Genomic DNA, 21954 nt, shown 5'->3' on the forward strand with positions numbered 1-21954 from the left:
CGGCTTGAAATGAATAGACTAAAAGGTACTCCGTTTTTTGATTTAGAAAGTTCAGATGTCGTATTTACAGATCGTATTCATACAAGACATGATCTAATACATTATTGATTCCGTTTGTCTTCGTATACTTTTGTATATTTAAGAATAGTTGGCAGCATTTAACTAATGGTAATTAAAAATGCAGGTATTTTATATATACTAAACTTTTATTAAAATTGTACGTTTATAAACATATAATTGTATAAATAAGCTTATCATTTTGAAATTGGTTCGGTCATGTCGATAAGAAATTGTTTGTCATCTTTTCGACCCCGTAAACCATAGATGAACGTCGACGGTTTAGGGACGTTGGTGTAGTTATCTCTGACGGTGTTAGTACCGACTTCTTTGGTGCAATAGGTTTGGGTATGCAAGGCAGCTTTACTGAATACTTTGTCACTTTGAACTGATACTGTGACGTAGCCTGCTATATTGGTCTACAAGAAATTTACTTAATTGGCTTGGATTTTGCTGATTTAAAGCTGAATCTCACCATATTTAGGATATGTCTCTTATAATCCCAGATGTTCCATTTATAAGTTGGACTAATGTGTTTCTCGACAACGTGGTCATCAGTTCCAACTGCCTTGTCTTCACACATCTTCAAATCGCTTTTACTTTGAACTAATCTAAAAAAAATTATTAATTTTTTTCTAGAAATATATATCACTGTGTTCTAAAACAGTAAGAAGTGAAATTTGTGAATCATGAGTATTATTCTCCGGAACAAACGGACGACAAAGAATATTATTTCAGTGTTATTTGTTGTTTGTAAGAAACTATTGGCTTCAAAAGTGTGGAATTGCCGACTTGATTGAAACAGTGGTAAAGGTGACAGGACGGTCCACCTACTGTTGCGATAGTCGCGGGTTTGAATCGACATGGGGCATGGTCGTAAATTTATTTTTGTGATTGTCCTAGGCAAGAGAGCAAAATCCGACAAGGAAAATGATTCCAGTCACGCCAGTAAACAGGTTGGGTAAAACGGATGTCTTCTGGGATGTTTTCTAAGTTGATTACTCGCCAGTGGGTAGGCTTAATGCCGAGGACCGTGGTTCGGAGCCTACGTTAGTTAGGAAACTTATATTAATATTTTCTATTCTTGATGTATCATTTGTTTTGATGATTCCAAGGTAAATTTAGCAATTCTGAGGAGATAGTGGGCTTCATTTTAAACGGCAAATAGAATTATAAAAATACATTTTCAAGATGACGAAGACAATCAAATGAGCGGTTATATGCTCAAAGATATTTGGTCCATATCTTCAGAAATTGAAGTGACATTAAATCGCGATGAAGCTATAAGTCTCAAAAAATAATTAAAATGTTACGAAAACAAGATTGATCATGTTAACTGTAGAAGATATGGGAAGTGGATGGAGTGTAATACACAATCTATCATAGCAATAGTTGAAAATAGTATCCAACAAAAAATAACACAAACGTTGGCAAACAGTGGTTTTGCTGAAGCTAGTGTTTGACACATATAATGCTCTTTAACAGATTTCCATGTTTCAAAAAGACTAGTATAGCGATGAAATAAATAATAATTCCGAATATCATAAATTAACGGAGATGCTTTGAAGACTTGTCAAACAGTTAAGTAGTTGTTGAATGATACTTGTTTCCTTATGAATATGAGAGTTGCTATTTATATTTTTGGCCTATTAATAAATAGAAATATCGACGATTAAAATTAAATTAATAGTTTTAAATCAGTGGACTTTTACATACTATAGAACAATTTTTTTATTCTTAACCCGAGAGAATTTTTTCATGTAACCGTAAACAAAATAAATCGGGCTCAAATTACCAAATGTTCCGAAAAATGTATTCAACGATACCAAGTTCCGAATGAAAATGTCAGATGGCGTCTATTATTTATAAAAGATCTGTACGCCACTTTTATCCAAAAATATCTTACTTTTCGATTGAGTATACTTTTTCCAACTCCTCCTTTAGTTGAAGGAAATGAATCAATTGTGGCTTTTCCCTTGCCAAGTCCAAGATATAATTTACATATCTGCAAATAGCAATGTTATTTTACGTTTGTCGTTATGGAATTATAACTTACAATTCCGGATTTTTACAAAATTCCTGAGACGCTTCAACTGTAGAAAACACGTAATTTTTTTCCTGATATCTGGCGACGCCCATGCTGGGGTTGCCGGGTATCAGGGCACCTTTAGTTTCCACTAATTTCCAAGGGCAGAATCCTAAATACTGAAAATGCTTCGTTAGTTATTGTTGAAATGGTTGATACTTTATATATATATACAAGGTGCGTTCTAAGGTAAACAGGTCCTTTTTAATAATGCTTTATGACAATATATTTGTTGTTACATCAACATCGTCATCATAACGCACTAGAGATGCAGAAAAAATATCGATATTTTTGGCCGATAATTTTTTGATCGATATATCGATATTTCTCTAGCTGATGTTTTTCGATATTTTTTCAAAATAAATTAAATACATTTTTTGATAGTTCGGTTTGGTGATTTTTGGTACTTTATTTTGAATATCTAAGAATGTTTAAATGGGTAGTTAATTTTGAAGGCTTAGTGTATTTTGGTACTTAATTGAAAGAGTTTATTGAAAATATCAATACTGTTTTGCAAAAAAATATCGATATTTTTTTTTCTTCGATATATCGATATTTTTTAAAATATCGATATTTTTCTTGGTGACCAATACCCCTAGTACCAATCCTTTAGCCAACCTTAAAATCTAGCATGGACATATTTGTGGTGGCCTAAAGGCTTTTAGTGGTCGCTAACGATGTATTTGGTGAGCGATATCTATTGGTGAAAATGCGAAGTATAAATGTCAAAATGACAAACAACCTAACCTGTCTGTAATCTGTTAAATTCGACAAATTGTTACTGAAAATGTCTGTCGAAAATGAACCAATTGAACGCATTGTTGTAAAAGAGACCAGAAAAATAAGCAACCGAGGCAAAGTCATAACAGGTCAATTGAAAAGTCCTCGGCCTACCATAGTAAAACCCATTTTTTTGGCAAAATTAGTTTTTTTATTCAACATAATTCCGTTCAAGGGTGCTTTGCTTCAAAATAGGCCTCACTTTCGGCGATCACCTCTTCATTCGACGAAAATTTCTGCACAGCGAGCATTCTGGAGAATACGGTGGATGAGGAAGCAATTCGAAGTGCAATTCATGGATTTTTGCCATCGCTTTCACTGACTTGTGACACGGTGCATTGTCTTGGTGAAGCAGCACTTACTTTTTCTTCAAATGCCGCCGTTTTTCGGCGATTTTGTCCTTCAAACGGTTCAATAACGCTATGTAATAGTCGCTGTTGATGGTCGTTTTCGTCGGTAACAACCTCTTTTGGGCGTCCACTGCGTTCACCGACTTCGGTACTCATTTCACCACGTGTAGACTTAGCATACCAATTCTTGATGGTTGATTTTCCTGGGGTAGTGTCCGAGAACTCGGCATCAAGCCAAGTTTTTGCTTCAACTGTATTTTTTCCCTTCAAAAAGCAATATATCAACACGCGAAATTCCTTTTCATCCATTTTTTTCACAATAACAAAAGTTGCTTCACTCAAAATGCTATAATTCACAAACTAATGATGCGACAGCTGTCAAATTTATACACGCATCTTTTGAGGGTTGGTGCTAACTAAAAAACATATGAATTTAATTCTCGTAGCGCCATCTATGTGTCAGGTTGGTGACTTTTAAATAGACCTTTTATATAGTCTATAGCACGGCGACCACCACCACTTATTACCACTTGTTCAGTTCGATGCAGGATGGTTTGGCTGCGGCATCAGATCAAGAAACATCGTTATTTTGAGATGGCATGACCATGTTGCAAAAGGATGAGAAAATGTTGATGGAAAATATTGTAATTAATACATACTGATTCTGTTTCTTAATAAATGCTTTTTTTAGTGTGAACAATTATCAGAATACATGCAGATGCTTAGGTAAATAACCTGGTCTAGCACCATGTGGTTGTAATGTATTCAAAAAAAATTGTTATTGCGGATGAAATAACGGCGTTTTATTGACACTGTTTCTTACGCATGACGATTTTATTTAAAGGATAAAGCTCAATTGAGAATGTTTAAGGATATATGTAACAAAATCTGTAAAAGCGTCACACTCGATCCAACAATTACGAGAATATCAACATGACAACTAACATTCGGTAAATTTCAATTGAATTCCGCCCCATTTTGCGACGTTGTCATTTACAAGCGACAGAGAGGTAAAATTCGTTGAACATATAAACTAGATTCATTTCTTTAGCAAATTCATTACATTTTAGGCATAATTGACACTGCGAAAGTGCAAGTAAATATGACTAGATTTCCTTAATGTGAGTATTTCTCATCAAAATCACACCTCGATGTTTACAACATAACAGCAAACTGAACAAGAAAAATATGTTATATTTGTTTTATTTTCTCGTTTTTGTTTATTTAAATTTAAATATTAATATCAAATTTAATTTAAATATATTTATTAAACAAGGTTCTTCATATTACATTTATTATATTATAGAAAACGAAAATTGTGATAAGAATGGAACTTTTAGGTTAATTTGTGAATTCAAGATAATTTATATAAAATTTTTCAAATATACTTATAATATACAAGATCTGGCAACGTTGCAAGTCAGGCGTTTTAGGAATTAGATTCTTGTATCGAAAAACGATTTGATTTTGTTTTTCTAGGCCATCCACGAAATAGTATTTATAAAACCACTTTTTATTTAGAAGAATTTTAATTGTCATAAGGGGTAAGGTATCAAGAAGACCATTCTGAATAAAATTTTAAGAAAATCAATTGATAGTTTCCGATTACTTTTGAATGCACCTTATATGTTGTCACACTTACCTCCAGTTTAACGGCATCGAAGCTCTTAAAGCTTTCTATAGAGTATACAGACACGTTTGGATTATTCGATTCGATGGTATTGTGGGCGGTAAGTTCCAGTCTTTCGGCGTCTGTTAACGCATAGTAGTCCATGGATAATTGTTCGCCTAATATTTCTTCATTATACACCTGTCTCGCGTACATTTCCAAGTTGGAAATTATTTGACTAAATCTGGTTAACAGTATGACTTGATCTTGTAGATGAGTCCATGTGTCTGACAATTCTTCAAATAAAGGCTGAAAATTAGTATTAACATAATACTTTATTTAATTTGTTCACCTTGGGATATAACAATATAAGGTCAATTGAAAAGTATCCGACCCGACACATAGATGGCGCTACTAGAATTAAATCCATATGTTTTTTAGTTAGCCCTAAGCCTCAAAAGATGCGTGTATAAATTTGACAGCTGTCGGATCATTAGTTTGTGAATTATAGCATTTTGAGTGAAGCAACGTTTGTTATTGTGAAAAAAAAATGGATAAAAAGGAATTTCACGTGTTGATAAAATATTATTTTTTGAAGGGAAAAAGTACAGTTGAAGCAAAAACTTGGCTTGATGGCGAGTTTTCGGACACTGCCCCAGGAAAATCAACCGTCAAGGATTGGTATGCTAAGTTTAGACATGATGAAATGAGCACCGAAGACGGCGAATGCAGTGGCCACCCAAAAGAGGTTGTTACCGACGAAAACATTTAAAAAATCCACAAAATGATTTTGAATGACCGTAAATTGAAATTGAATGAAATATCATTCACGAATATTTGGTTATGAGAAAGCTTTGTGCAAAGAGGATGCCGCGCGAGCTCACCTTTGACTAAAAACGACAAGTTGATGATTCGGAGCAGTGTTTGAAGATGATCAAGCGTTATAATAATCTCGAGTTATTGCGTCGATATGTGGCAATGGATGAAACATGGCTCCATCATCTCACTCCGACAATGGTGCACCTTACTGTCGAATTACTGTCCAATCGACAGTCATTCGAGTGGACTGCACACGATGAACTCGCCCAAAGCGTGGAAAAACGCAACTGTCGGCTGTAAAGGTTATGGCGTCTGTATTTTGGGATGCGCATGGAATAATTTTCATTGACTACCTTGAAACAAGAAGTACCATCAACAGCGACTATTACATAACGTTATAGGACCGTTTGAAGGACGTAAATCGCCGAAAAACGGTCGCATTTGAAGTGCTGCTTCACCAAGACAATGCACCGTGTTACAAGTCAGTGAAGACGACGGCAAAGATCCATGAATTGTGCATCGAATTGCTTCCTTACCCACCGTATTCTCCAGATCTGGAGCCCAGTGACTATTTTCTGTTCTCAGATCTCAAAAGAATGCTCGCTGTGAAGAAATTTTCGTCGAATAAAGAGTCGATTTACGAAACTGAGGCCTATTTTGAAGCAAAAGACAAATCGTCCTACAAAAATGGTATCAAAAAGTTGAGGGGTCGCTATAATGAGTGTATAACCCTTGAAGGGAATTATGTTGAATAAAGACAACTAATTTTGCCAGAAATATGTGTTTTACTATAGTTGGCCGGGGATTTTTCAATTGACCTGTTAAGTCAAAACATTGTCTCGAAACAATCAATTAAATAACAGTGACTACTTACAAAAACAACTCCTACAGGAATAGCCAATCTCATAAACACCGTGTCGTGTATTTTTTCCAGGTACTTGTCGATACTCTTCAATACGAACTCGCTCCTTGTTGATATCACTTCAATTTCTTCAATAAGTTTTCTACAACAAAATCGTTACGAGGACATATTTACTTTACATTCATGTTCCTGTTTACCTCATTATCAGCTCATATTGTCTAAAAAATATTAAAAGATCCGTCATGTAGTTGATACTAAAATTGGGAAGACACTCTTTGGGTAACACGATATCTACGTGGAGGCCCTTAGAAGTTGTTTTGATGGTGTAACATTTATCCACTATGGTTGTCAACAAGTTGACTCTCTCCATGACCAAAAGCAAGGTCATTTCTGCCCTTTGCCTGATAATGTTTACCGCTTTTCTTATTAAATTAGGTACTGAAATTATAGATTTAGAATATTGTTTATTAAAACCATCTGGAAATATTTACGGTTTGCTATTCCTTCACCGCCTTTGTCGCAGTATTTGTTGAACAGGCGTATTCCTGCAACAACTCGGGTAAAGTGTTCGAGGGAAGCCTGTTTCGTGGAGTTTGACGTGGTGGCAAACTCTTTTAGTTCCTCGTCGTCGAGGATGCTTTTCAATGCGAAAAGAACTTCTTCGAATACCTTAAGTAATAAGAGTTTCGTAACGTGTGTAATTTACAAGCACCAGTGAAGCACTAGTCAACTAGAAACATTGGGTCCAACAGGTAGGATAAAAAAGGCATTGAAACCGATAGAGAAGAGCTCAGTTGCAAAGTATTAAAATTTTGATATAAATATCAATTCAACAAAACAGGAAGATAAAGCAAATGACAGTTCAATCACGTTTTTAAATGGAATAATGGACAAAACATACATATCATAAAATCAGAGGGTCTAATTACTGAAACAAGATACCAACAATTATATCGAGCTTTGTTTGGGTAAACGGTATGAAAGAAATTCACCAAAATATTGGAACATAGGATTCATGAAGTGACGAACAAGTTACAGTTAGAGAGGTTACATTATGGGTACTGTTTATTCACAAGAGGTAGTAATTGTTCGGTAATATTCAATGCTGATGCAAAAGGTGATATCTAATCAGACCACTTCGATACACCAATGAAACTCAACTTTGATATTGACGATAGTGAATAAATAATTAAAGATTTACTGTTTAAATGTATTTAGATAGATGAACGAAAGGCGCATGGAAAGCTGCAAAAAGGGTGCAATATGCAAAGGGTACCACTATATAAGTGGTACGAAGGACCATGGCTTGATATATAATGTAACAGGTCAATTGAAAAGTCCGCGGCCTACCATAGTAAACATTTTTTTCTAAAAATATTTTTTTTCTTTATTCAACATAATTCCGTTCAAGGGTGATACACTGATTATAGCGACCCTCCAACTTTTCGATATTGTAGTACGATTTGTCCTTTGCTTCAAAATAGGCCTCAGTTTCGCCGATCACCTCTTCATTCGACGAAAATTTCTTTTCAGCGAGCATTCTTTTAAGATCTAAGAACAGGAAATAGTCGCTGGGGTCTAGATCTGGAGAATACGGTGGATGAAGGAGTAATAGATTTTTGCCATCGTTTTCGTGACACGGTGCTTTGTCTTGGTGAAGCAGCACTTTCCTTTTCTTCAAATGTGGCCGTTTTTCGGCGATTTCGTCCTTCACACTTTCCTTTAACGCTATGTAATAGTCGCTGTTGATGGTCCTTCCCTTTTCAAGGTAGTCAATGAAAATTATTTCATGCGCAACCTAAAATACAGAGGCTATAGCCTTGCCAGCCGACTGTTGCATTTTCCCACTCTTTGGAGCGGATTCATCCTGTGCAGTCCACTCGGATGACTGTCGATTGGACTTCGGAGTGAAATGATGGAGCCATGTTTCATCTATTGTCACATATCGATGCAAAAACTCGGGTTTATTACGCTTGATCATCTTCAAATACTGCTCCGAATCATCAACTCGTTGTTTTTAGTCAAAAGTGAGTTCGCGCGGCACCCACTTTGCACAGAGCTTTCTCATACCCAAATATTCGTGAATTATATGATGTACACGTTCAGTTGATAACTTTAGAGTGTCTACTATTTCATTCAATTTCAATTTAGGGTTATTCCAAATTATTTTCTGGATTTTTTAAATGTTTTCGTCGATAACAACCTCTTTTGGGCGTCCGCTGCGTTCACCGTCTTCGGTGCTCATTTCACCAGGTCTAAACTTAGCATACCAATCCTTGATGGTTGATTTTCCTGGGGCAGTATCCGGAAACTCGGCATCCAGCCAAGTTTTTGCTTCAACTGTATTTTTTCACTTCAAAAAACAATACTTTATCAACACAAGAAATTCCTTTTTATCCATTTTTTTCACAATAACAAACGTTGCTTCACTCAAAATGCTATAATTCACAAACTAATGATCCGACAGCTGTCAAATTTAAACACGCATCTTTTGAGGCTTATGGCTAACTAAAAAACATATGGATTTAATTCTAGTAGCGCCATCTATGTGTCAGATCGAGGACTTTTCAATTGACCTGTTATAATGTAAGGCGATAGTGGACTTGAAGTAGCTTGAAGATTTGAGCGGTAACCAACTAGAGAAAGTTTTATTGGATTCATACCATTTTATAAAGACAATCCAGTGGCATGGAATAAACTCATTCGAAGAGTGTGTGAGTGAAAAAAGTTTTAATGGCGTTTAAAGAGAGAATTATTTCTAAAGAAGAATATTAATTGTTACATTTATTTTTCACATAATTGTACACAGACTTATTCACTTAAATCATTAATTAAAATTAAATTTTCAAGTCCTAAGTTCAAACAAATTTGAATGTAGAATGTAATAGTTTTGCTCTGGAAATTTAAATGTATTTTTGTAATCTTTGTCTATAATGTTAATTAGGTTGGTTGTTAGATACATTTGAATTGAGATGGGCTGTTAAAAATATGATTTATGTCGATACAACCGCCAATGTTAAAGAGAACAAGAAGAACTTCTTAGAGGACGCTATAAGTTGTATCGGGGCAGCTCAAGATGTTCCATAGCCATAAGTGACGTTATTCCGTCCCTTCCAGAATCATAAGTGATTCGTAACAAGAACAGCCTCGATGAAAACATGGATCAAAATCATAGAACAACCAACAATCCTGTGACAACCATACCAACATATTGGTTGATATATAGAAACTCGTAACTACAAATTGATAATGGTAATGATGACTTCCCATGTTAGTTCTTAAGACCAAGAGTCCTAATCAAACTCCTGCTGGTTTTTGGAGCAATATTAATAAAAATAAAGTTTTGAATCCATTAGAGCAAGATTTATTTGAGTTGAAAGACATTATTACAGACGAAATAAACGCAATACTACATTGGATGAGCTGAAGATTGAATGAATGTGACAGAATTAATCAAAAAAGACTAAATCTGGAGAATATACTGGATAAAGTTGCAGTTCGTCGTACAATTTATGGATTTTTGCCATATTTACACATATGTGCACCTGCGCATGTCTGTCTCGATGGAAAGATTTTTTCTTCGCCAAATGATCGGAAGCTGTTGTAAATAATGACAAATTCGCGATATTTCTTAATAAATGTCTTTTTAAAACTAAAAAATGATTAAGATACATATAAGCAATTATTAGATTTTCTTGACTACGTGCACTAAATTCCATGTGAAGGCCATATATCACTACATAGTATAAAACAAAGTCGCCTTTTCTGTCCCTATATCCCTATGTGCGCTTAAATCTTTAAAACTAGGCAACGGATTTTGATGCGGTTTTTTTCAATAGATAGAGTGATTCAAGAGGAAGGTTTATATGTATAATACATGCATAATATACTAAGGCAACATTGCTAAATTTAGAGGTTTCTAACGTGATGTCGTAAATTAACCTATTTTTTTAGGCTTATTTAGCAATTAGCAAAAACGCTGCCTAACCCTACGAGTTAGATCAAATTAATGTACTACAGTATTGTACACCATAAAAAGGTCTACAAAAAAGTCCGCGATTGTATATGTTTATCTTTTAGGGATAACCCACATTAACCATTTTTATTGTTTACTTTTTACGTGAGAAAATGGCTTATTTACGAAGCTATTTTAAGCAATACGGCATTAATCCTTATCGAATTAAGTACCTTAAATACAGTGTGCAATTAATATAGATCAATATGGTTCCTTACAGCATGTAAATTAAACAAATATTTTCGGAGATATTACAAATTTAAAATTTGCGTTTAAAAATGTGTAATGTAATAAAAATTGTATGAATTTAGATATTCCAAAGATAGCAGGAAATCTTCATAGTAAGTATAGGGGAAGAGGAATTGTTTTACTCCAAATTTAATGCGTGCAGGCCAAGGGCAGTAATGAATGAACCAAAAATACTGGATCGATTTTAATCATGTTTTCATTGAGTGACATAGGCATATATATTTTATGCCCGTGCAAAGTCGGAGCGGGCCGCTATGTTTTTATATACAACGTTCATATTTTTTCTGTAGTGTATTTAATTTAGTATCAGCATTGCACCCGTGCGAAGCCGGGGCGGGTCGCTAGTTATAATATATTTCTTGAATATAAATACATTTAACACAATTTGACAACACAGTAAATTGAGACTTAATATTTTGGTGGCACCGTTTATAAACTTCATTTTGACAGTTAACAGGTTTACCGCTTTAGAAAACAATAAAATTATATTACCTTATTATTAGTTGGATCTCCAAGCCCGGAAATCAAAGTAATATAATACACAATCTTTTTAAGCAGTTTATCCATTTCTTCTTTATCCTGAATCGTGTTGATTATAAAAATATCCTCCTTGAGTTTGGACAATTTCTTCCGCAAATCGTAGTGGTTCATCTCGATAGCATAACCCATGTGTTCCAGGTTGCATGAGAAGTAAAACTGTATCTTCAACGTCACCATAGTCGGATGATATGGATTCACTAACAATTCATCTATCACATATTTGACAAAAACCTGTACGTTTTGTCTTTGATTAAAAAAATCGTCATTGATGCCCCAGTTCGGATTGATTAGCAATACCTTGGTCTAAAATATTTTACCATAAACATTTTAAATTCGATAGAATCATTATAACTTGCCAGGTAAATTAAAAAATTCTTGTTAACTTTAATTTTCTTTGGGAAACATTCTCGTAATATTTCTTTGACAATATTACGAACGTACGCATTTTCTTCTTCACTCATGGCAGAAAACGAATAATGAATCTAGTTTGATCAATATCTTGTTTAAATAGAAACCGGTTCATAAAAATAAATACTACAAAAAATTAATAACGTATAGTTTGACATTTGTCAAACTGTGAGTAATTCTCATTTTTTATTGTTAGAGAATTGTTTTAATGCAGCTATTAATAAAATAATATTTTATAAAATTTATATTCTGCATTGTTAATAATTATTTATAAACATTAACGTCTAAACTTTTAACCTGAAATAAGCATAATAATTAATTTTAATTAAAGTGATATTTTAATATTCAAAATGTTCTAAAAAAGGAAACTGTACCGCAAAATGGAAAGTAGTTTCCGTAGATGAGCCTTAGATGGCGCCTGTACATCTTCTAACCATATGACCAACGTTTCTCAATACAAAAGCGAGGGAACTATTCCTTCTGTTAGTAAATGTGTGGAGTTCGGGAGGGTCGGGTTATTGTCAAATTCGTCCGCGTATGCCTTGAGAGAAAGATATTTTTAAAGTGCAGTGCAGCATGCATTTAACGATAGTTCTGTGAAAATATGGCTGTTTTTCTAATTTACTATCTTTGTTGGCTCCTGGTCGGGCTGTGCTTAGGAATTAACGATAAGGATATATTAAGTGCACCAACAAGTAAGTTTTCTTTTCTTTATGGTTATTTGACCGTTTAAAAGGATTTTTTCGAGAGGTGTTGAGTAAGATGTCGCTTTGTCGTAGAAATCAAATTTTGCTAAATAAAACAAATTACTTTTCAGTTATATAATTGGAATTTTGGTGGTTTCAATTTTTTTGTCACTATTTGTGTGTACTGTTTACATGCTGATAATCATACTGGTTTAACAGATACGATGCATATTAATTTGATAATTGTTTTGCGACATGATATTGTTTTTTTAATTCGATTTCTTGTTTTTATAACACTTTTTGTTAATATATTTTAATTATGGATAAGTTAGGTTAGAATAAAATTATTTATTGATCAAATTACTGGTTCTATTGTCATATAATATTTAGTAATGAAATTAAAATAATATTTTGTGAGAGTGAACAGAAGACATTTTAGTTTATTTTATACTTTTCTTTGTTTTAGAATACATAATTTTAGTTATAAAATTTAGTTAGTTAATATGTTTACTGGGCATTTCTTTGTTTTGAGATTAATAATTTTTTTTAACTTCACACAGGATATTTTAAATTAATATATTCCTAAAGGTAATTTAAATATTAATTGATTCAAATGATAATCCAAAAACAACATATTATCAAATGTAAGATATAATGAGTAGATCTTCATTTGTATTGTTAATTAATTTCTAAGCGGTGTAATACTATTTCTAATCATATACTTGTTTTATGTGTTTTGTTATTCTCCCTTAAGGCAGGCTGTTGAAATAAAATCACGTAATTTTTCATATAAGGAGTCAATAAGAATAAATTTGATTTTTTGAGAACGACTAGATCATCATTCAACTTGGCCGATATCCACAAATTGTTGTATCAAAGCAACTCTCCATATAAGGACCTTAGTATAGGATCTGCTTCGAGTTGTCTTGCTTTGTGTTGCTAAGAGTGAGAATGGGAGCTACGCTTAACAGACCTCGTTTCAAAAGGTGGTCATCCATCGCGTACAAGAAACCCGAGTAGTCAGACTGGGTGTTTCGTCATTGGTTTTACTTCGATTCTCGTACGTCCTGTTAGTTCGTTTGCTTTTTAATGATAATGTATTGATTGCATTAAGTATGAATCACACGGTCGAGAAAGGTGGGGGAGTCCTACTTCGAACTTTTGTTTCGTTATTAGCGGTTGCAACGGAGGCATGCTAAGGTGCGAACGGTGTGTGGAACACTAAGCAGACGGTTGTTCTTTTATTTTAGGTTTTTTTTCGGCAGCACTTCCCTTTGTTAGGAGTAATCCGAACAATTTTTGTTTCATAAAATCATTTTCTTGTCTCAGGAATTATTCTCGGATCATCGTTTTGTCAGAAAATTTATATTACATTGAACAATTTTTTTTGATACTCATTCATTTTCGTTCCCTTTTGGATTTTTTCAAATTCAGGCGAATATCGTTCAAGACATTGCATTTGGCCCATGGAAAGTCGAAGTGAAACTGTTGGCCGATTACAATCAGAATAAAAATTTTATTTTTTAGTTGAAGCATTCCTTGTTTTATAAAATGTATCATTAAGTAATTTTGCCAGTAGATTCCAATTATGTGCGGAAAGAGATCCGTATTCTCCTACACTGTATATCTACCGTGAACAAAAAATCTTGGTTTTAATTTTAATTAGTTTTCTTTTATTTTAACTTGATTTTGGAAAGTGAAAATGATAATAACTTATTACTATTGGTTAAGAATTTACGCCTAATTTCTATGGTAGCGAGCCTTGGTCAGTTAACAAGTTTCGAAGAACTGAATAAAGGTTGTCAGTTACTCATACTATCTGCAATGGTTTATATGGTTTTATGGAATGTGCATGACACATAAAGAAATTGCTTCATAGGATATATCTTTTTTTTTGTGGTAAAATAATCATTCGACTTGTTGATATTCTAATAATTATTGTTACATTTCTTATTTACATTTCTCAATACTGTCTGGGAATATTGGGTCATCCAATTATTTATATTATTTATCCATTGCAGGTGATGCGCTATTTTCTCCCTTATGTTTTGTCATTAAAAATATTCTGTATTATATGTATTTAGTATTATTTCTGATACCTTTCCAAACCTCTTCTTTATAACAGAAGTACACTTCACACAATTCTATTTACACATATATTCTTTATTTATGTGTTAATATTCTTTTCACTTGATTAAAAAGTAGTTAAATATGCTACATGGTAATTTAATCATAGCCTGTCATCATTTCTATGATATTAATTCATACATTTAGATCTTCTAGAATAGAAAAGGAGAATGTTTCAAAAATATAAAGGGGATTGTGTTTAAATGACCTCCTCGTCTCAGGTGCTGCTTGGGTTTTGGAGGTTTTTGATTTCATGCTGACTGCAATGACGGCATTGATATTTATACTGTATATTTCTTGAATTGTCTCAGTATTTTCGCCTCTTTGTTTTAGTATAGCCAGACCATTGAATGCTAGATATACCTGTTTTGTCATATATCGCTATATATTAAGGAAATTTTGCTATTTGTAGCATTTCAGTGATCATTAATCCTTATGGTGTACCTAAAACAACTCAAAAGATACTTAAACCTATCTTGGTTTGTTATTTTTTAATTAATGCCTTCTTAATTATTTATTGTTTACCTCGGTCATGAAACATGATTAATCCACTCAAGGTTATTCGATTGTTTTTATGTGTTAGGCGCCTGTTGTTTACATTTTTTAAACTCTGATTTAGTGGCGAAATTATCAGGTAACCACAGTTTTATCTTACATGTTTATTGTTTTATACGAACCACTTTTTTGATATCAGAGTTGAATAAGTTGGATTTGAGTATTTCCTTTTCTGGGTCTGACAGGTTATTTTGTTGGATCATTCAGGAGGCCTTATAATTATACAAGAGATTCTTGAAACGCCTGGCAGCGGTGCTGCTAGATCTTAGTAAATTATACGTATATTTGAAGAATATGATATGAAGAACCTTTTATAAACATATTTAATTTTAAAATAATTTTGAAAGAAAAAATTAGAAAATAAATCAATACATATGATAACAAATATTCCAGGCAGAGTTCCAGGCGCACTTTTTTATGTAGCTTCCTTTTTAAATCTAGTCTACAAGAATCCGTCTATCTTTATAATCACACAATAATAAGACTATAGAATTATACAAATCCCAAACTTAACATATTAATTGAACGCATTATCCGATCTCTCATTACTTTGTTCAACAAACAAAATTCAATCCTATCTCTATCAAAACTCTTATTTCATAGAAATCTCTTTCCTTTTTCCCACTAAAAATCTTACAATTTAATATTTCTGGAGTTTGAAATGCTTCTCATCCTTTGATACACTCTTATAAATTCCCGATCGATTATGCTCAAATTTAGAAATGGAAATGTTTCTACCAAAATCTTAATAAATGACGATTTAGTTGTTCTTTCATATTGTCATTTTACACCTCAAAATATTCAAGCGTGTCAAACTTCAATATTTTTGGTTCAATTTTAATATTGTTGAATGATTGAAAATAATCAACGAGTTGTGATTTTATGAGATGTGGATTCATAATGGATATCGATTCATATTTATCTGAACTATTACTTTCGTAGTGTCAATTAGGCATAATTGATAAAACCTTATTAATTCAGTGTAGAATTGTATCCCATTTGCAAAATTAAAATAAATGTTTAATATAAGGGTTTTTTGATAATATTTACAAGTAAATGATTTATCTGCTCTAAAATGGCTGCCGTAGTTAATCGAACCAAGAGTATCTCCAATGCTGGCTGGGACCATCTAGCTACACACTTAATTATTTATGTAGAGAATAACGAAATTATATCGATGCTGAGAATTTAAATTCATGATGGTATTGATAAAACGTCATTTCAGATTTTTTGTTTCTTTTCTTTCAGTTTAAGATCAAAATATCGAAAATTTGGTGATATGTTATTTCCTTTTTCAATTAAACTCGAATCCTTCGTTAATGATTGCATGGCGCTTAATCGGATTCATACTATAGTTTCGACAATAGGACGCGGGCGGCAGAATGCCGTCATCAACAGTCGACATTGAAACCAATTTACTACCCACTTTTGTTCAGTGTTTATTAGTTTTAAGTATGTATAGTGGATCATAGTGAGCCCTGCAAAATATATGTATACTACACTGATCACCTGCCTATTTCTCCATCCGGTATCGCATCTGTATCCGGCTTTGGACGCAAAAATAAATCTGAGACCACTCATATTGATTTCCTAGCTTACAGATTTACGGAAACGTGTTTTAAATGAATGAAATCTGATACTTTTTCGAATGAATTGGTCTTAACTTAACAATGAAATATTACGATTTTATTTTCCCTCTTAACAAGTTTAATCTAGTTGATGTATTCGGTATTTATAGTCCTTTGTTTGTAGAATGGCACTAATAGTCCTGGCTGATACTAATCCATACTACTTTAGCGGGTAACAGAATGCGCGTTCTTAATTTTCAATGTCGTTATTCATATTTGGCTAAAATTACGTACGTTAAGGTTGAAATTTGACCTTTTCTTTAATCTGCATAATCTGGGATATTTATGGCCAAAGAAATGACCGTAACGTATCGAACTTGGAAATTAAAGTATTAATTTCACCCCACGTATAGAAGACGTTGCTTAATTTGCTGGGTGTATTTTTTTTGAATTATTAGTGTTTTGTTGCCATGTCATATATTTACCAGATGTGTCTGTAATTTCTTTCCTGTTTTCCTGGTTTCACTAGCATTAAGTTTGCGGTGTTATGTACATTAACCATTGCTGGTAGAGACTACAGGAACGTGTGAAACGTGGTTTCTATATTTTAAATGTGGTGATTTAGATGTTCAAGACAAGGAACGACCTGGTAAACCGAAGATCTAACACTGGATGGAATGAGTCCATTACTTGAGAAATGGGTAAAATGCCAAATATTTTGAATAAATGTATTTTAACTTTCCATTATAAATAACGTCTTTTTTAGCGAAAAAAAAAGCGAACACTATTTACCGACACACCTGGTATAATAATAATGATGGATAATTAATTACTTTGAGTTGATAATTTGAGTAGAGTTCCTCAATCTAATAATAATTCGATAAAAACTCCCAATAACTATATAAATTATAATTAAGATAAATAAGTTGATTATTAAAGTTTCCAATGAAAAAAGAGTTAAAGATCCAGCAGCTATATCTTCAAAATTGGTAATTTATTTTTGAAAAGATAATTTAATAGGTATATTTATTTTATAATCTCGGCGGGTCTAATAAACATATCAACGTAAATAATACTGTCGATCGAATTTGACGTTGTTTATTGTAATCACCTTATAATATGCGTATACGTGTAACTAATAACCTAACTCTTGTTTCAATATCTAGTAATCGTGCTATCATCATAAATTAAAGACTTTGTATACATTTATTTCAGAAAAGTAATAATTATTTGGTTTCATAACAATTAACACTGTTAACATTATATATACTTTATTCTATTAGGAATAAGTAAAATTACTAGGTTCAATTAATAATTGGAAGAAGCAATTCCAAGTGATTACAGCGGATGAGGTACGAATTTCTGTTTAAGTAAGAATTTCCATTTAAACTTTAACGTTCTTTGAGAAATATGACCAAGTATTGTCCTGCGTCTTTTTTCTTTAAATACTTAACTTTTTTTATGTTAGACTTCTTAGAACAGAGAAAGGCATTTTATTGACTAAAATATTCACTGCTTACACATCATCAGAAATTGAAAAAGAGTAATATACACTAAAACCTAACCTCAGAGCTCCAGTGTGAATTAACATTGGATTTACTACGATTTTAAAATGAATTGCGTACAATCTTGTTAGTTAATATTTCCTCAAAGGAGAAAGTGAGACCAAATACTTTTCAATCCATTTGTTAAAGGAATTATTCACTGATTTATTTTTATTTATTGCTCGATGCTTGTTATATATAGGGGCTTATAGTCGTATCAGAATAAACTCCAGGCCCCTCTTGAACACGTCAGATCTAATGACAGCTCTCCCTTGTCTTCTGTTTCATAAAAATTGAAAGCAATTAATTAAAGGCGCTAGGAGAATATTATTGAGACCAAACACTTTTCAGAGAACCGTTTATTCATCAACAATAGAACTTCTTTTAATAAGGTAATACTTTATGTTATGATAATTATTATTTACGTGACACGTACAATATATTTTTAGTAATTGGTGTCCTATGTAAACATATTATTTTAAATCTTGCTCTAAATGCTTACTGGCCATTAGTCAGAATGGAGGATGTAAAGGTTCTAGTCCATGCACTTCACTGTTACCAGCCAAGTTACCAGGTTTCTTCGCAGTAGTTTTTTCGTGGGTTAATTTTGTTTTCTTCATTTGCAGGTACCTCAGACGGGAAGGGTTTAGATACACACTTTAGGTGATTCGAGAGAATATCAACCTTCCCTTGCATTTCATCTTATGTATCTGGCATCTTAAATTTTGAAAACTCCTCTTAAGAGTATTCTTAGTTTTGAAGATGCGAAATAAAAGATTTTTGAAAAATTATGAAATTTACTCTTGTTTAGTTCACTTCTTATTTGTTGCTAATTTTTTCATATCTTACTTTTTTGTGCTATTTTTTTTATGAATTGTGGCTAATACTACTGTTGTGGTGTATTTCACTGTTCCACGTTGCATGTATATATATATTTACGGCCGTTTCTCTTACCCAATAATACCCAATAATAGTTAATAGTACTCAAATGTTTCATATATATATATATATATATATATATATATATATATATATATATATATTTTGTTATATTTACGGTCGTTTCTCCTATAATAATACCCAATAATAGTTAATAGTACTCAAGTGTTTCATACTCTGTACAATTTACTGTTTTCCTATTTATCGTCATTTTGCTTACAAAAGCTAACGAGCATTACTTTTCGTAGAATGCATCCACTAATAAGATCGCTAAATGTATTTGTATTTAAATGTATCTTGAACTCATAAGTATTTAAAAAGCTAATTATAAAGTACATCAGCGTCAGGTATTTGAAACACAAATTACAAATTACATTTTTAAGATGTAACTGAAATATAAATACAGAATATGTGTAGTATATCCAAAGTAGCAGTGAACTCACCTCAGTTTATGACGTCAAAACGGTGCAATGTTGACATTTTATCCATTTCAGTTAATTTTAAAAATAATGAAACAAGAGTGTTATAAAATATAATTTATTTTTTGTTATGGTACGTCTAATGCATATATTATCGAAGTACTCAAACTACAGTTAATTAAACAACCACAATAGTTTGTAGGTTAATTAATAATTGTACATCTGAGTGGTAATGTATTTTATTTTCATTAGGGAACAATATTTACATATTTTTTTTTGTTTAGTTCTTGTCTCCTTCGTTATGTGGTTTCTTGTCAAGTCATTCCGATATTACTGTATTTCATCTTAGTTTCGTTTGTTACTAGCTGTGTACATTTTTCTTGATAAAATTAGATCTCTTCTTCTTTTATCTTTTTGTTGGATTTCTATTTTTAGCATGAACAACAATATATCTGCAATGAACTATTAAAAAATTATTAATATTAATTGATGATTTACAAAACCTAATCAAATATTATTCTAACTTTTACCTGTTTCCATCAACTTTTGTAGTCTATGCACTCTTTTTATTAGCATCTTGCCAAGGGTCACCAAATGGACCATTTTGAATACCCATGTTTGTATACAAATTGAAATAAAGCCTTCCCCAATATGATTATATGATTTTAAAAATTGTATTCTTTTAAAAGCAATATCAGGAAGTGGCACTAGACCTCTTCGTGGGTTATCTTTATACTATTTAAATCCTGTTTTTTTTTCTTATTCCATGCTGACCAGCTAGTACCACGTGGTCTTTTGTTGATATTGCTTCGGGTTCGGGTGTTTTCGAAGTGTTTTGGACGACAAATACCCTGAGTTACGATTGGGATTGTCTTAGTTGCTTTACTAGTGTGGTTTGTGGATGGGTGGGGATTTAATCAAGGTGTTGTCGTGTTCTAAGGTGGCTATGGAGAACCTTACACTGAGCATGTTCGTGAGACTCTTCACTAACGGGATGCCTGATTCGGGGTGAGTGTTGACGTTTCTCATAAACCATGGGGCATTGAGTAACTCGCGGATTTTTTTGGATTGGAACACTTGGAGTAGTTCAAGTTGTCCTTGTTGTGACTGGACGGACTAGCATTTTATACAGAGTCGCTTTCTGGGGGATTTAAATCCTGTCTTGGAAGTGATGACTTATATCCTTCAAAGAGATCCCAGAGAGAGAGATAAGTTTTCTATGGATGCTTTCCGTTCAGTTATCTCTGTATTAAATTATGTTTGTAAACTACTCACCTTTTTTATACATTTTATAAATTTAATATTGATTATGATGATAGTTCTATCATCAGCAGCTTATTGTTCAATAGTATCAATACTTACCTCTCTAACGCATTTTGCTTAGAGACATAATCTGTTTCTAACTGACTATTTATTTGGCTTCGGCATTTTCAACCAGAGCAATCACAAATATTAAGCAGCGTTTAAAATTTATCAAAACAAGAAAACTGCCAAAACAACGTTTGCCGTTTTATTACCTCTTATTATAACTAATCTTTTGAATAATTTTTCAGACATTTGACAACCGAACGACTTTTGCAGGCTGATTCGGTTATTTGTTCGAACATATCAGACGGCATTGTATCTGATTTTATCTGGAATAAAATGAGAAGGAAAATATTATATATTTATAGACTGCAATAAGCAATACATTATACATTTAGAGGACGTGAGTTCACTGCTGCTTTGGATAGACTATACATCTGTCATTCTATGTACGTGGTCAATTGTGGAACGTTTGTTTCTTTTTAATAAATATATTTTGAAGTCATAAGTATTTAAATTATTCATTAAAATGTCAAATATATATTACAAGTAATTTAAACACTGTGCAACTCTGAGTGTATGTCATATGTTGAAAATGTTAGATTTATCGGATTAAATTCCAGCCCCCTCTTAGACATGTCAAATCAAATGAATGTTCCCTCTTGTTGTTCTAACACGAATAAATCGAAGGGTACGCCACCCCGTCTTAATCTTCGACAAGGCGACCTAGCGTCGTTTCGGTTCGAGCTTGAACCCAAAAAAATAGCCGAGGGCATGGCAACAGCGAACGAAATTCATCCGCTACCAGTTCCACGTACGGCCAGCTGTCCATTACGTTCAGGCGGCGTGTGCTGTGAATAAATATAACTGGGGTTTCTTTTCAGACCTTTTCGTGGCGGGCGTTCCTCCCCCCCCAGGTAAAAACTTAAGTCATCCGGTTTCGGCGAAGGTACGATCCCGGTTTTGTGTTTACCGATAGGACGGCTGCCGCGGTCTTTTCTTTTATTCGACTCCATTGTGTGCGTATCTTCCTCTC

At 33.0% G+C, this 21954-nt stretch overlaps 2 protein-coding genes across 2 annotated transcripts in view; one reads left to right on the plus strand and one right to left on the minus strand.

Moving 5' to 3' along the window:
- Positions 1-223: 223 nt before the first annotated feature.
- Positions 224-11938, minus strand: LOC143191315 (cilia- and flagella-associated protein 206). The gene is made up of 10 exons (XM_076396247.1): positions 11724-11938; positions 11320-11670; positions 7055-7232; positions 6761-7001; positions 6576-6705; positions 4916-5191; positions 2114-2262; positions 1964-2062; positions 533-668; positions 224-476 (listed from the first exon to the last, which is right to left on the minus strand). Exons 1-10 carry the CDS (start codon positions 11826-11828, stop codon positions 255-257), a joined length of 1887 nt encoding a protein of 628 aa, XP_076252362.1. The 5' UTR covers positions 11829-11938; the 3' UTR covers positions 224-254.
- Positions 11939-12241: 303 nt separating this feature from the next.
- The window catches only part of Meltrin (disintegrin and metalloproteinase domain-containing protein meltrin), a 241591-nt gene continuing 231878 nt past the window's right edge, over positions 12242-21954 (plus strand). Inside the window, exon 1 of the mRNA XM_076396229.1 lies at positions 12242-12470. Coding sequence (XP_076252344.1) covers positions 12380-12470 — 91 coding nt within the window. The 5' untranslated portion in view covers positions 12242-12379. The remainder of the gene's footprint in view (positions 12471-21954) is intronic.

The sequence above is a fragment of the Rhynchophorus ferrugineus genome, unplaced genomic scaffold (genome assembly GCF_030347505.1).
Source record: "Rhynchophorus ferrugineus isolate W39M unplaced genomic scaffold, kcgeb_rfMv2 rfM2, whole genome shotgun sequence".
Classification (NCBI taxonomy): Eukaryota; Metazoa; Arthropoda; class Insecta; order Coleoptera; family Curculionidae; genus Rhynchophorus; species Rhynchophorus ferrugineus.

Coding starts and splice junctions, on each gene's coding strand:
- LOC143191315 (XM_076396247.1), bottom strand. CDS start 11,828: ATGAGTGAAGAAGAAAATGCGTACGTTCGTAATATTGTCAAAGAAATA. Junction 2,263..4,915: donor TCGATGCCGTTAAACTGGAG/GTAAGTGTGACA, acceptor AAGCATTTTCAG/TATTTAGGATTCTGCCCTTG. Junction 477..532: donor AGAGACATATCCTAAATATG/GTGAGATTCAGC, acceptor AATTTCTTGTAG/ACCAATATAGCAGGCTACGT.